Source organism: Carica papaya, chromosome 9 (genome assembly GCF_054855325.1).
Source record: "Carica papaya isolate Zhongbai chromosome 9, ASM5485532v1, whole genome shotgun sequence".
Classification (NCBI taxonomy): domain Eukaryota; kingdom Viridiplantae; phylum Streptophyta; class Magnoliopsida; order Brassicales; family Caricaceae; genus Carica; species Carica papaya.
The window spans coordinates 6,880,851-6,894,386 of NC_142317.1; the positions used below are offsets into that span (position 1 = coordinate 6,880,851).

At 31.2% G+C, this 13,536-nt stretch overlaps 1 protein-coding gene across 1 annotated transcript; it reads right to left on the reverse strand.

Annotated features, from left to right (window-relative positions):
• Window positions 1-1,455: 1,455 nt before the first annotated feature.
• Window positions 1,456-4,465, reverse strand: LOC110820556 (Major facilitator superfamily protein). Its single transcript, XM_022050058.2, has 3 exons — window positions 4,152-4,465; window positions 2,728-3,050; window positions 1,456-2,640 (listed from the first exon to the last, which is right to left on the reverse strand). The coding sequence occupies exons 1-3, from the start codon at window positions 4,294-4,296 to the stop codon at window positions 1,597-1,599; spliced, it is 1,512 nt and encodes a 503-aa protein (XP_021905750.1). The 5' UTR covers window positions 4,297-4,465; the 3' UTR covers window positions 1,456-1,596.
• Between the last annotated feature and the right edge of the window lie 9,071 nt (window positions 4,466-13,536).

The window sequence follows — 13,536 nt, forward strand, 5'->3', positions numbered from 1 at the left end:
AGATATTTGTCACTTGTCATTGTCTCTCTATGTTCATCACCATTGAGTATACTTTATTGATGTGTGCTAGAGGGTCAAGTAGTAGCATCTGGTTTTTTGCTTGGTCGTATGTGTCACTGAGGCCCATGAGAAACTACATTGTCTTTGAACTCTTATTTAGCTTTAATATCTGCTCTGAGATTCCACATGTGCATTTTTCACATGTACACTGTGAAGTTGGAATTAAACTGTTCAGTTCATTCCACAATCGACACATCTTGGTGAAGAATATTGCGAGAGAGTCATTTTCTTGAGTAATAGATCCTAGTTCTCTCTTGACTTTATATACTTGAGGCCTATTTGATTAATCGAATCTTCTTTCCAGCTTATCCCACGGTTCTTGTGCAGAATTGACGTATAAGAATGAATCATGAAACTCCTTCAAAAGAGAGTTTAAGATCCAGAAAACCATCATCGCGTTATTTGCGAACCAGTCTTTATATTCTACCGATTCTTCAGCCGGTATTCTTATTTTTCCAGTCACGAATCCTAATTTATGTTTTGCTGCTAGTGCAAATTTTACAGACTTGCTCCAAGTTTGATAATTTATCCCATTAAATGGGACTAATACAAACGAAATTCTTGGATTTTCATTTGACTAATTCATCATCAAATTTCTCGCAGTTGTAAAGATATTTGTTTGCATCCAATCATTTTCTAAATCAGCTTTGATACCATAAACAGAGGTAAACTTTGGAAGAAACATAAGTGTAAGCAGAGAAAAAAAATTTCTTCTTCTGGCTTTTATTCTGGAGGAAGGATAGAAACTCCTCCTTTAGTTACAAGAGAATTGATCAACTAAATAAGATTGCATATGTATACTATTTATATAGATGCATTTTTACATGTACAAATCAATTTAACAAGTTTAACAACAACAACATGTTTAACAGAATAACGAAAGCTAACTGACTAACTACTTAACATAATAACAGAAGCTAAACATAAGCTAATTATCCAACTGTCATAATAGATTTGTTTTTCTTGATTACAATGTACCATTTATTAAGTATGAAATGAATATTTTAAAAAGACTTAGAGATATTTATACCATATTTCTAGCATAGGTGAAATAGACATGGGGTTTTGTTTCCAAATGCTTTCAATATAAGCATGTAAATCTCTTGAAAGTATATTTTCATGTCGCTAAAGTATCTATAACTCATATGACTTATGTTCAACATAAACATACACAATATGTGATTAAACCTAATTTTTATAAATAGTATATATTTTTAATAAAAATTCATAAATTTTATTAATTATTTGACATACAGATCAATCGTAATATAAGTTTGTAAGAAGGATACACGGGAATGTATCTTGACTTGAACTCACATCTTATGATAGAATGAATAAAATATCAATCATCTAATTAAAAAATTATTTTTCTACATATTATGTAGAAAATGTATCTTGATATGTACTCAAATCCATTAATACTGTAAAATCATTTAATGTCCTTTAGAGATATGATATGAGCAGAAATATAATACAAATAAAATTAGTATAGCATCTTCACAAGAATGATGTTAAACTCATTCAATTATCGATAATTTACTCCATTATTTTCTTCCAAAACCAATGCTCCCTCCACACATTCTCCATTTTCTCAATTGGGATGCTCTTGGTCTCTGGCAATAATAACTGGACAAACATCGTCATCACCACCATCCATCCTCCAAAAAAAAAGAAAATACCTGCCTTGAAGTGGCATAACATGGCAAGAAATGTTTGTGCAACAATAAAAGTGAAGATAAAGCTCACTGCAACTGTAATACTCTGCCCTATGGATCTAATCTCTAAAGGAAATATCTCACTAGGAACTAACCATCCCAAAGGACCCCATGACCATCCAAATCCAGTCACATACACACATATAAGAGCCAGAACAAAATATCCATACTCTTTACTCTTCAGCCCTCCATGATCACCCATCTCAACCATCATCACTCCTCCAACCATCAATTGTGACACAAACATTTGCACACCCCCAACCATGAACAACAATTTTCGTCCAAATTTATCCACCATAAGCATTGATATGAATGTTGAGCTAACACCCATAATACCCAGCACAACTGATGACATGAGAGAAGCACTTTCACCAAGGCCAATTGTCCTAAACAATAGTGGTGCATAAAAGGCAATAACATTAATACCTGTCACTTGTTGGAAGAATGGTATGGTTACTGCCATAATTAGTTGAGGTCTATATTTTCTTTGTAAGATTTTTTTGAATTGGTTACTTGTAATTCTTGCTTCTGAGCTTACTTTGATGAGATCATCTAACTCTTCCCGCACATTATCTACACCTCGTATACGTTGCAATAATAATTCGACATTATGGTAGTTGTTTGTTCGTTGGATTAAGCTATTGGGTGTCTCAGGGAGAATAATTGCACCCAATATTAAGATTGAAGCTGGAAGTGCTGCCATGGCTAAAGAAACTCGCCAACCCCAACCATATTTGATTTTTTGGGTTCCATAGTTAATCAAGTTAGCACTGAGTGCTCCAATGCCAATGCTGAATTGGAAGCCGTTGTTGATTGCCCCTCTGTATCTTGGCAGTGCCATTTCTGATAGATATAAAGGAACAGACTATACATGCAAGTGAATTGAAAATGGAAAAGGAATCTAAATCAAAATATAAAGTTTAAATTTTATGGAATGAGTAATAATTTTTACCTGATTTGCAAAACCAACACCAACGCCAAGCAAGATGCGACCAAGTATGAGCATGTAGATATTGAGGGCTGCACCACCAAGAGAAGAGCCTACGAGGAAAGTTGTGGCTCCTACAAGAATTGATGGCTTACGACCAAAGGCTCTAGTAAAAGAAGATGCCACAAAAGAAGCCGCAAGGCCTGCTATGTAAAGGGAAGATGTAAATAAAGTTAAGAGTTGGTTGTCAAATTTGCAGTAGTTGCTGATCTTGGTGTCCTCCTTCATCTTTGTGTAGACTTGTGGGAAGAATTTATGAAGAAATGGCTCCATTGAGGTCACTCCTCCTTGATAGTTTCAAAAAGTTTCAGTAAACTATTTCTTTGAGTAATATTTTTCAGAGTAATTATAAGTTGTTGTAAATGTGATTGGTGCATTTTAACTTTGTTTGTGTAATTTTTTACATAAATTTAAAAATTAGTCAGTCATGTTTATGTACTTATCTATGTTTTTAAAGCATCTTATAACATTCATGTTTTTTATATTGAGATTGAGAAAACAAATAATTAACAAAGACATTACTAAATGTTAATTGCTTAACATAATTATTTTTATGAAGAAATAACTCCAAAAAACACTAATTTTCTAAAGGTGAAATTATTATTATTTTTTTTTAGAAAAAACATGTAAAAAACACACTTGGCTAAACAAAGTCATATTAGTTTTACCCATCAAAATAGAAAATAGGTTGCAACGTTATTGAGGGCAAACTGCAATTTCACCCTCTGAATTTTTGATATATTTGCAGTTCAATCCTTGTATATTTATATTTTGGGTGTGATTTTTTTTATTTTACATAAATTCATTCATATTTTTTAAAAATAAAAAATAAAAAAAAAAATAGTTTAAATTTTTAATTAATTTTATATATAATAACAGAAGTAGATCACGATTAGGTCCCGGGTAATGATTAAAAAAAATACAAAATTAAACTATACTTTTAAGTTAAATCACATCTATAATTTCTCCTATTAAAATAGGTTGAGTATATAACACATATATATATATATATATAATTAGTGATAGCCTATGACGTGGTTAAAAATATTTCTAATTAACTTGGAAATCGAAGACTAAAACCATCTGTGTTAAGAGATTGAACTTTTATGAATTTGGTGTTGGAATTTACACTTAATTAACTTAATTAAGATTGACCAAAAAGTTGGGAAATGATAAAAATTAAACACGATATAATTAATAATTAATTTAATTGTTAGTGGCAAACCCAAGAAAAGTTTCGAGACAGCGGCATGCATCAAGCTTCTTGTGTGTGTGTGTGTGTGTGTGTACACTCACAATATCAAAAGCATATAGGAATACAGTGCCAGAGAAATATACATATATATATATATAATATAATATACGGAGAGGGAGAGGGAGAGAGAGACCCGAGATTCCAATATCATAGCCGAAGATTACACCTCCCATGGCGGCCATCATGCAAGAAAGCACCACAAAAGAAGTCATCTTGCCATTGTATTTGTACGGCTCTCCTTTGCCATCGCTTGGTATCTCCATTTCTCCAACCGCCATATCTCAAGCTTCTCTGCAAAGTACTGAAGAAGACTCAACAGGAATACGAAAGAAATTATTGAAGAGAGAGATTAAGGTTGAAGATGGCTGGCTAGTACGGTCAAGATTCCCTTATCAAAACAGCAGTCTTCGTTGACTACATTCTAACTACAAAATTGTGTCTCAGCCTCAGGATTATCAAAATTATTCAAGTGGATAAAATACATTATATTATTGTAAGAAAATTCGTTATTAATAAAAGAAAATTTAGCATTAAAATTATCAGTTATTATTATTGTTAAAAATGATACATGTTTACTCATTCACCCGTAAAATAAAATATATTTGATTAATTTCTATTTTTGTATTTTTAAAAATTTTAAATTTTCTAATATTTGAACTGTATTTTTTTAATAAATTTGAAAATAAATTCTTATTTAAATATTAGTTTAATTAAAAAAGGTTTTTAACAAAGCATGTTTTTGGTCCAGTTACTAAACTAGTTATACCATTAAATTTAATGTGTTCCAAATAAATTAAACAACAAAATTATTTGATAATTTATATTTGAAAAAAAAACGAATATTAAATTTTAATGATAAAAATGTTATTCATAAAATACATAAAAAAAATATATTTATAAAATCTTTTGATAATTATAATACATATATATATATATATTAAATATATCGCAGGTATGTGTTGGACTGTTGCCAGCCCAATCAACAGAAACAGTCTTGGGCCGAAAAAGTTGATCCGTTTTGCCTCAATTTGAAACAGACAAGAGAAGTCAACGAAATGCAAAAGTCAACAAATTTTGTGTGTAAATTAGATATATATAATCCCTCATTTTTCAATTTGATTTCTTACATTTTAATTTTTTCAAACTAAATTATTAATTTTAAAAATTGGGCATGGCGAACATATGATAGATAATGAAATTTGATTAATAAATTATTATTTAAAGATATATAAAAATAACTGTAATATATTTATTCTAATAATTACAAAAATAATCTCGTGTGATTGCACTAATTTTTAAGTACATATCTAAATAAATAAAGGTGATTAAATTTCTATTACAGCATACATGATTATTTTTCATATTAATTTTAAATCATTGAGATTAATACATAAATTTTTATATGCATAAATAATATCTTACGTGTGATAAATGTTATAATGATAAAACGGAATAAAGTTTTTTTTAAAAAAAAATATAAGATTTTTAAATCTTTTAAAAAATTTTAGATTAAAGAAATTATCATTATTCTATTAAAAGTGGGATCAATAATTAATTATTTTAATAATCTTTCATAAAAAAAAATTTAAGATAAAATAGTTCAGAAAAATAATTATTAATCATTACTAAAAAGAAATATATAAGGTTGACCTCCGTAGAAACCGTCTTTCAACTTAATTCATTTTGTTATTAATTTTTGAAATTTTGTTTCGTTCACTATAATTAATATTATAACGAAATAATTAATTCTTAGCAAATAATTTTTTTATTAACCTACATCTAATAGTTGATTTATTTTATTTTTAATGTTGAGCAATTACATTAATCTATGTCCCTCAAAACGCCATCGTTTTAAGGAAGTTGGGCCTAAAGCTGGCCCGTGTGTAAAAAAAGAAAGAAAGGGTTGGGTTTCATTTCAAATTTAGTGTTTGGTCCATTTTCTTTTTCTTCATTCACACCCCCAAGTTTCTTTTCCTTTTCACCTACGCTCTTCAATTTTTGTTTCTTCTAATTTCTATCATTTTTTGTCCATGCTCTTCTCTTTCCTTTGCTCTTTATTTCATTTTAATTCTTCTTTGTTTTTATAATAATAAATTTAACAAAATTAACCGTAAAATCATATGATATATTAAGAATAGTTTTCTTAATATAACTATAATTACGCACTCAAATTCAAATAAAAATACAAATAAATTTAAATGCAATTACACATACAAGTAAATTAAATTAAAAATTAGGTCAAAATATCGGTAAGTGTTTTGTCTTACAAGTTGAGTTGTGGGGAGTTCTGGATGGCTTGGATATAGCCTGAAATTTGGGCACGCGTAAGGTCATTCTTGAGATGGACAATCTGCTTGTGGTTCAGAATCTGAATATAATTGTCCACCAAGAACCAATTTAGATCAATACTTGCTCCAACCTCATTCAAGCTATAAAACTCCGTTTGGATAGGAGTTGGACGATTCATATTTTGCATGTATATAGAGAGGACAACCGATGTGCTGATTTTTTAGCTAACCACGTTTTTTTAGTTCCCTCCGAGTTGCATTCCCATTGTTTTTCTTTAGTCGATCTTGTTCGGCTCGCTAGTGACGATCTTCTCAATGTATCTTGATCTCTAATGTGTAATATTTAGGCTTATATTGTTTTCCTTTTCTTAATTAAAAAAAAATAAAATTACATATAACTTTTCAAATTTCTCAACAAACAAACAACTAACTCAAGTGCGATAGCAATATATATATATGACAAACAAAATACAACTACAGTTACAAAATGAAATTGAACTATAAATATAAATAAACTCAAAGATAATTACAAATTTAATTAAACTAAAACAAAAATAACATTCAACTTTCCTAAATTCTCAATATGTAAACAATCAACTGCAAATACCATGCATATAAAACAACTACAACATTTATAAAATTTCTAAAAAACACATAACTTAATGTTATACATACTTGAAAATGAGTACAGCTTAGAAAATTCAGCGTTATTTGCTTGAAAATTTTCTCATTTTCTACTTGAAACTAATACTAGTTATGTTATTTTCAATCTTACGGATAGGACAACAAAATTATCATGTTCTTGATGATTTTAATTTTTTTTTCTATCTTTTAGTTTTAGATATATGTAATTTCCCGGCAATGCTATCAATATATTACATTGTTTACTAACAGCTCCTTTGAATTCTAAGATAGAAATCTTTGTTATTCACAAGCTAAGCCATTTACTTTTGTTTAGTTACTATAAAATTTAAAGTCTGAAATCAAGTAAATTCACGCTCATCAAATATATTATTTTTTCTTTAGTTAGTTACAATTTTTATATTCAATTTTAATATACGTAGTTCCCCAGCTCAGCTATTCATATGTTACTCTTATTTTTTACTAGTTTTCTATTTTTTTGAATTATAACAAAGAAAAATCATTGTTATTCAAAAATTGTTATATTCAATTTGTAACGGCCCCAAAAATTAAAAGGAAATGTATATATTTATTCTCAGTGCGGAAGCGAAATAAAATAGATTATGAGTAACATCCCTTACATAATAATCAAAACGTATTAAAGATATGAAAAAATAAACTAACTAAAGGAAATACTATGAATGAATACTATAAGGAAAACTAATAAATCTTTAGGCTTCTACTAGTCGTCTTCCTACGGAACGGGCTCGGGAACCAAATCCTCCTGATCTGAAATTGTTAAGTATGGAATGAGGTACACTAGCCCAGTAAAGATGTCATACTATCTCACTATCACATAATAAAATCTTGGTAGAAAACAAAAACGACTAATTGAGCATAATTTATAACAAATTCATTTATCAATAATAAAATCATTTACTGTCCACTTACCTTGGTGAGATTCATGAAAACAACTTATGAAAACAATAACATTATAAACATCATAAGATCATGCACACTCTGTAACATAACACATATCATACTTTTGTATTTCAATCATTAAGCAACAAATTTTCTCTTTTATCAACCTACTAGTATCCATGGGGATCCATAGGGGTCTCTGCTACACGTGAGCCATTCACCTTAATTCCAGGACCGTCCCCATACCCTGTCCGATATGGGTGCCAAAACCATAAACCTCAATACCTCGTCCGGTATGAGGGTGAAGCGGGCCGCCTCCATACCCCGTCTGGTATGAGCGCCAAAACGTTTTAAGTCTCCATACCCCGTCCGATATGAGAGACCACGTTTCCGGTAAGGTTCCCTATGAACCCGGTCCATCCACCATCTCGCAGGATATCTAGTGAGGCTGTCGACTTATCCATTTATAAATTCACATACCCTTTTTATTTTTCTTAGTCTCAATTACCCAATCAACATGAATACGTAAACCAGTAACGCACACCAAACTAGGCAACACAACATCGGGTTCACAATAATTCAAACTATAATAGATTAAATAGTGATTCATGCATACGAAATCACAGAATAAACAAATTAAATACTATACTGCATCTAGACTGTAAAATACATCAAACAGGAACAGACCGACAAATACATCAGGTTCGGGCCTCATTAGCAATCTTAATTAATTATACATATCTATTTATTCATAAAATACCGTTTAATAATTTATTAAGCTTTAATGTTGTGATAGAAAATAGAGTGAAGGATCCTTACTTGTTTTAGAATCTAAAATCGGGTTCTCACTACGTTTACAGGCAGTCCCTAGATTTCCTGAATTTTTTTCTGGAAACTGAAACACACTTCCGGTACCTGCACATATCCCCAAAAAACCCCAAATCAGACCTAGGGCCTATTCGGCCAATTTCAGAATTCCAACACGGCGGTTCCACCGTGCTCTTGCAACGGCGGCGGCGATCCGCCTCGAGTTGGCTGTTCCCGGCCGTTTTCGGCCGAATTCGGCCACACTTGCATTGGTTCCTGTGATAAAACACTCCTAGGGCCCTCGGTGGGCCAAAAAAATCTAGAAAATCGAGACTTACCGGCAGTGAAGCTCTTGGGTGAGGCGGTTCCTCCGGTGCGAGTCGCGATTTGGTGTTTTGCTCCGATCAACCTCTAGAGGAAAGGACGGTGGTCACAGTGGTGTAAAAATTTCATCAAACGGGAATCGGAAAGGGCCTTATCGGAGGCAAAAATTGAGGAAACCTGCGGCGGTGCCGCTGGGCTTCGGTGGTGTTTTTCCGCCAATTGGCCGGTGGTTTGGCTCTGATTGTACCACAGGGAGGTTCAGCATCGAAAAACGAGCTAAGGAGAGAAATTTTACCTCGTTTGGCGACCGAAAGGTGCTCCGGTGCGGCAGCGGGTGGCGGCGGTCGGTTCCTCCAGAGGCTGGGTTGTCTTCTCCGGCTCGGGTTTGAGGTTGGGTGTAGATGAGATTATTTATAATATTTTTCTTTTAATATGAGCCGTCTATCACGATTTAATCTGGACCATCCGATCGTGATTAAATTTGAAATGAATCTGGGTCGTCCGCACGTGTGCAATCTAGGCCGTCCATGCGCGCGTTTGATCTGGGTCGTCCGTGCGCGCGCACCCGGATCGCCTACGTGGCCCGTTCTGCGTGGCCTTCCTGCATCAGCATCTCTGCCACGTGGCGTGTCCTGGTTGGCCGGAGCTGCTGGCCGGACTGCTGACATGGCTATTGATGTGGCGTAATTTTTTTAAATTACGTTTTGACCCCCGATTTTTAATTTTCTTTTCAAAAACACCCCTAGAATCTAAATTTTCACCCCTTTTTTCCAAAATCATTTTCAATTAAATCCAAAAAATAATTTTACCCCTTTTTATTATTATTATTTTTTTATTTCTATTTATTTAATTTAAATTAAATTAAATTAAAACCATAAAATTATTACCTAGTAAATTAATTATTAAAAAAAAATAAAAATCAAAATAATTCCAATGATAATAAAAATAAAAATTTTGGGTGTTACACAATTTTCTTTGTTTACTTGAATCTAACATTCCTTAAGATCATTTAATATTCATGTTTTTTCTTTATGGTTTTAGTAGTTTTTTGTTTTTTTTAAATAGTTTTGATATGCTAGTTCTTATGTCAAGCTATCCATATATTACATTTATTTATGAACAATTCTATACTCCTTTGAATTCTAATAAAGAAAAATCTTAGTTATTTAGAAATTGATATATTCATTTTTGTTTAGTTATTGTAGGCTTCAAAGTTAGAAGAATAGATGAATACACACACATTTAATATTAGACAAGAAAGAATATATTTGTAAAAATAAGCACACAATCTCATATTGAATTAATTAGAAATGTAAGTAGAAGCGTACCTGAATTCGTCGCTAAGAAGAATTATTCGTATCCGGTAGTAGAATCTTCCGAATCAACACGATGTCTAAAAACTAGTTTTTTTCTGGCGACGAAATTTTAGAAAAATAAAATAGTAATATTGTAATTTAAAGATCATAACTACCTTTTATATCACCAAACTTTTGTAATTCTCATTTCGTCCATTATAAAATAAGAATATTATAAAAATAGTATCTACACATTACAAACGCATACTTAAACTCGATACATTAACGTCTAATATTGTTTAACCGTATTTGATCACTTTTAAACGAACCAATTAAATTGATAATCTGATCCACATACTAATGGCCACATTAAGTCCACATATAAAAAAAATCCAACAATCTCCTACTTGGAATTTACGTGACACTTAACTATGTATTAAATAATCGTAAGAGTACTCAGAACTGTGTTATTAATATTTTAATGCATCACCAAATAATCCTATTCATTGATCATAATGACATAGGATCAAAGCGGCCTTCACTATAGTTAACGTAGCTAAACTCATCAATAGTCACGTATATCAGTATAACCGAACGACATAGATTAAACATGGATATACAATATGAAAATTACATGCTATGTGATCTAAGCATATTTATTTTCAATTGGTCATGCCTTAACCTTACTGAAATCAACTGTAAGAAAACTCAGAAATAATATATATAAACAAAACCAAAACACAAAAAATAAAATGAAACCATATATACATAAACTAAGACTAAAACTAAAGTATAAAGTGTATGATATGTCTTACAAAATAAATGCAACTATGGTATAAGACTCTCACTGAACCTATACATCATCTAAGACTACAACACCCATATGAACAGTATGCTCATGAAAGACCTAGGTGGTGATCTCTTAGTAAACGGATCTGCAATCATAGAGTTTATTCTAATGTGCTTTATTGATATCTACTTACTCTGACCTCTTTCTTTAATAACAAGAAACTTAATATCTATATATTTTGACTTCGTTGAACTCCTATTGTTGTTAGAATACATAACTGCAAACTTATTATCACAAAATATTTTTAATGGTCTTTCTATGCCATCAACAATACACAGCCCAGTTTTCGCAGCCATATTCCATAATTGGATTCATAACAAGTTACAAACTCTGCTACTACAGTATAAGAGACTACAAGTGTTTATTTAGCACTATTCTAAGAAATAGCTCCCCCAGCAAGCAAATAGATATAGCCTGATGTAGATTTTATATTGTCTAGACATCTGGCAAAATTAGAATCAGAATGACCAATTATCTCCAACTGATGTGACCTCCTGTATGTGAGCATATAACCTTTTGTTCTCTGTAGATATCGCATGACACATTTGACTAGTTTCCAATAGTTCATTCCCGAATTGCTTAAATATCTACCTAACATCCCAACAATATACGCAATATCTGGATGCATACAAACTTGTGTATAATTGGTCATTCATATATTGCTTAAATATCTACCTAACATGTAATAATCTTATATCACTATTGACAAGTAATATGTCATCGATATATAAAACCAGAAAAATTCACTTACTCCAACTGAACTTGTGGTATACACAATCTTCCACTAAATTCATCTTAAAACCAAATGAGATGACGATTTGATAAAATTTATGATATTATTGACGATAAGTCTGCTTAAGTCCATAGATAAATTCTTTAGTTTACAAATTATTTGTTGTGTGTTCCCAAATATAAGGTTTTCTAGTTGCACTATATAAATCGTCTCATCAATGTCATCATTGAGAACCGCTGTCTTAACATCAATTTAACGTAACTCAAGATCAAAATGTACAACTAAAGCTATTATAGTCCTAAAAGAGCCTTTTGATGAAACTAGGGAGAAAGTATCTTTATAATCGATACATTCTTTCTGTGTAAAACCCTTAGCGACAAGACAACCTTGTACTTCTCCACATTATCTTTCGAATCCCTCTTGGCCTTAAATATTCATTTGCAACCAATGAGTTTCACTTCCTTAGGCAATGGGACAAGATCCCAAATGTTATTATATTTCATTGACTTTATCTCTTTATTCATAGCATCAATCCACTTTTGAGAGTTATAACTTTTCATTACTTGACGAAAGTTGATAGTATAATCTTCCACCGTACCAATGTCAAATTCATATTCTTAGAGATATACAATATAATCATCTAAAATTTTACTTCTATCTCTAGTGGATCTCCTTAATGATATAAGTTCTTAAGGGTGTTAAATTTGTACTTCAGGAATAGTTTCCTGAACATAAATAGAAGATACTATGACATTGTCTTCATCTAAAGTTGTTTTTTGAATAATACTAGTTATAAGAACCTAATCCTGATCATTGTAAATAACAACTAAAGGAATAGGAATATCGACCCATTCTTCTTCAAAGACAAGGTTTCGAAATCTTTCTCCTCCCACAAACTCAACATCCTCAAAGAACTAGACATTTTTCATCTCAAAATTTATCTTAGCAGTGAGATCATAAAACTTATAACTCCTAGATCGTTCAGAATAAATAACAAAATAGCAACTACAGTTCTGGAGTTCAGTTTCTTTTCTTGTGGTTTATAAGGCATGACCTCAACTGCACATTCTCATATATATAAATATCTCAAACTAGGCTTCTTGGCCCTTTAAAGTTCATAAAGAGTCTTTATAGTTGCTTTAGTTTGAACTCTAATGAGTAAATATGTTGCAGTCTTTAATACTCCTCCGTATAGTGATTCAGGTGAGATATAATGACTAATCATAGTTCTCACCATATCCTTAAGTATTCTATTTTACCTTTCAACAACATCATTCATGATAGGAGAATCTGACATGGTGTACTGTAGGACGATACTGCATTCCTCTAGGAATTGAGCAAACGGCTCTAGACACTGTTCACTTTATCCGTTAGATCTACCATAGTATTCACCACCACGGTCAAATTTAATAGTTTTAATCCTTTAATAGTAATTAAATTCAGACAGTAGAAACACATCAAAAAATAAATATTCATTTGGGTCGATTTAAAGTTCACATGTTATACTGAATAACTGTCACGTATTTATTATTACAAAAATGGAATGTAATAATATTAAATATTAACATTCCTTTGAACCAATTAACATTCATATAAATTATACCTATATAATTATTTATTTTATAAAATAAATAAATTATCTACCAGAGATATCACTTTAGTGATATATTATGTAAATT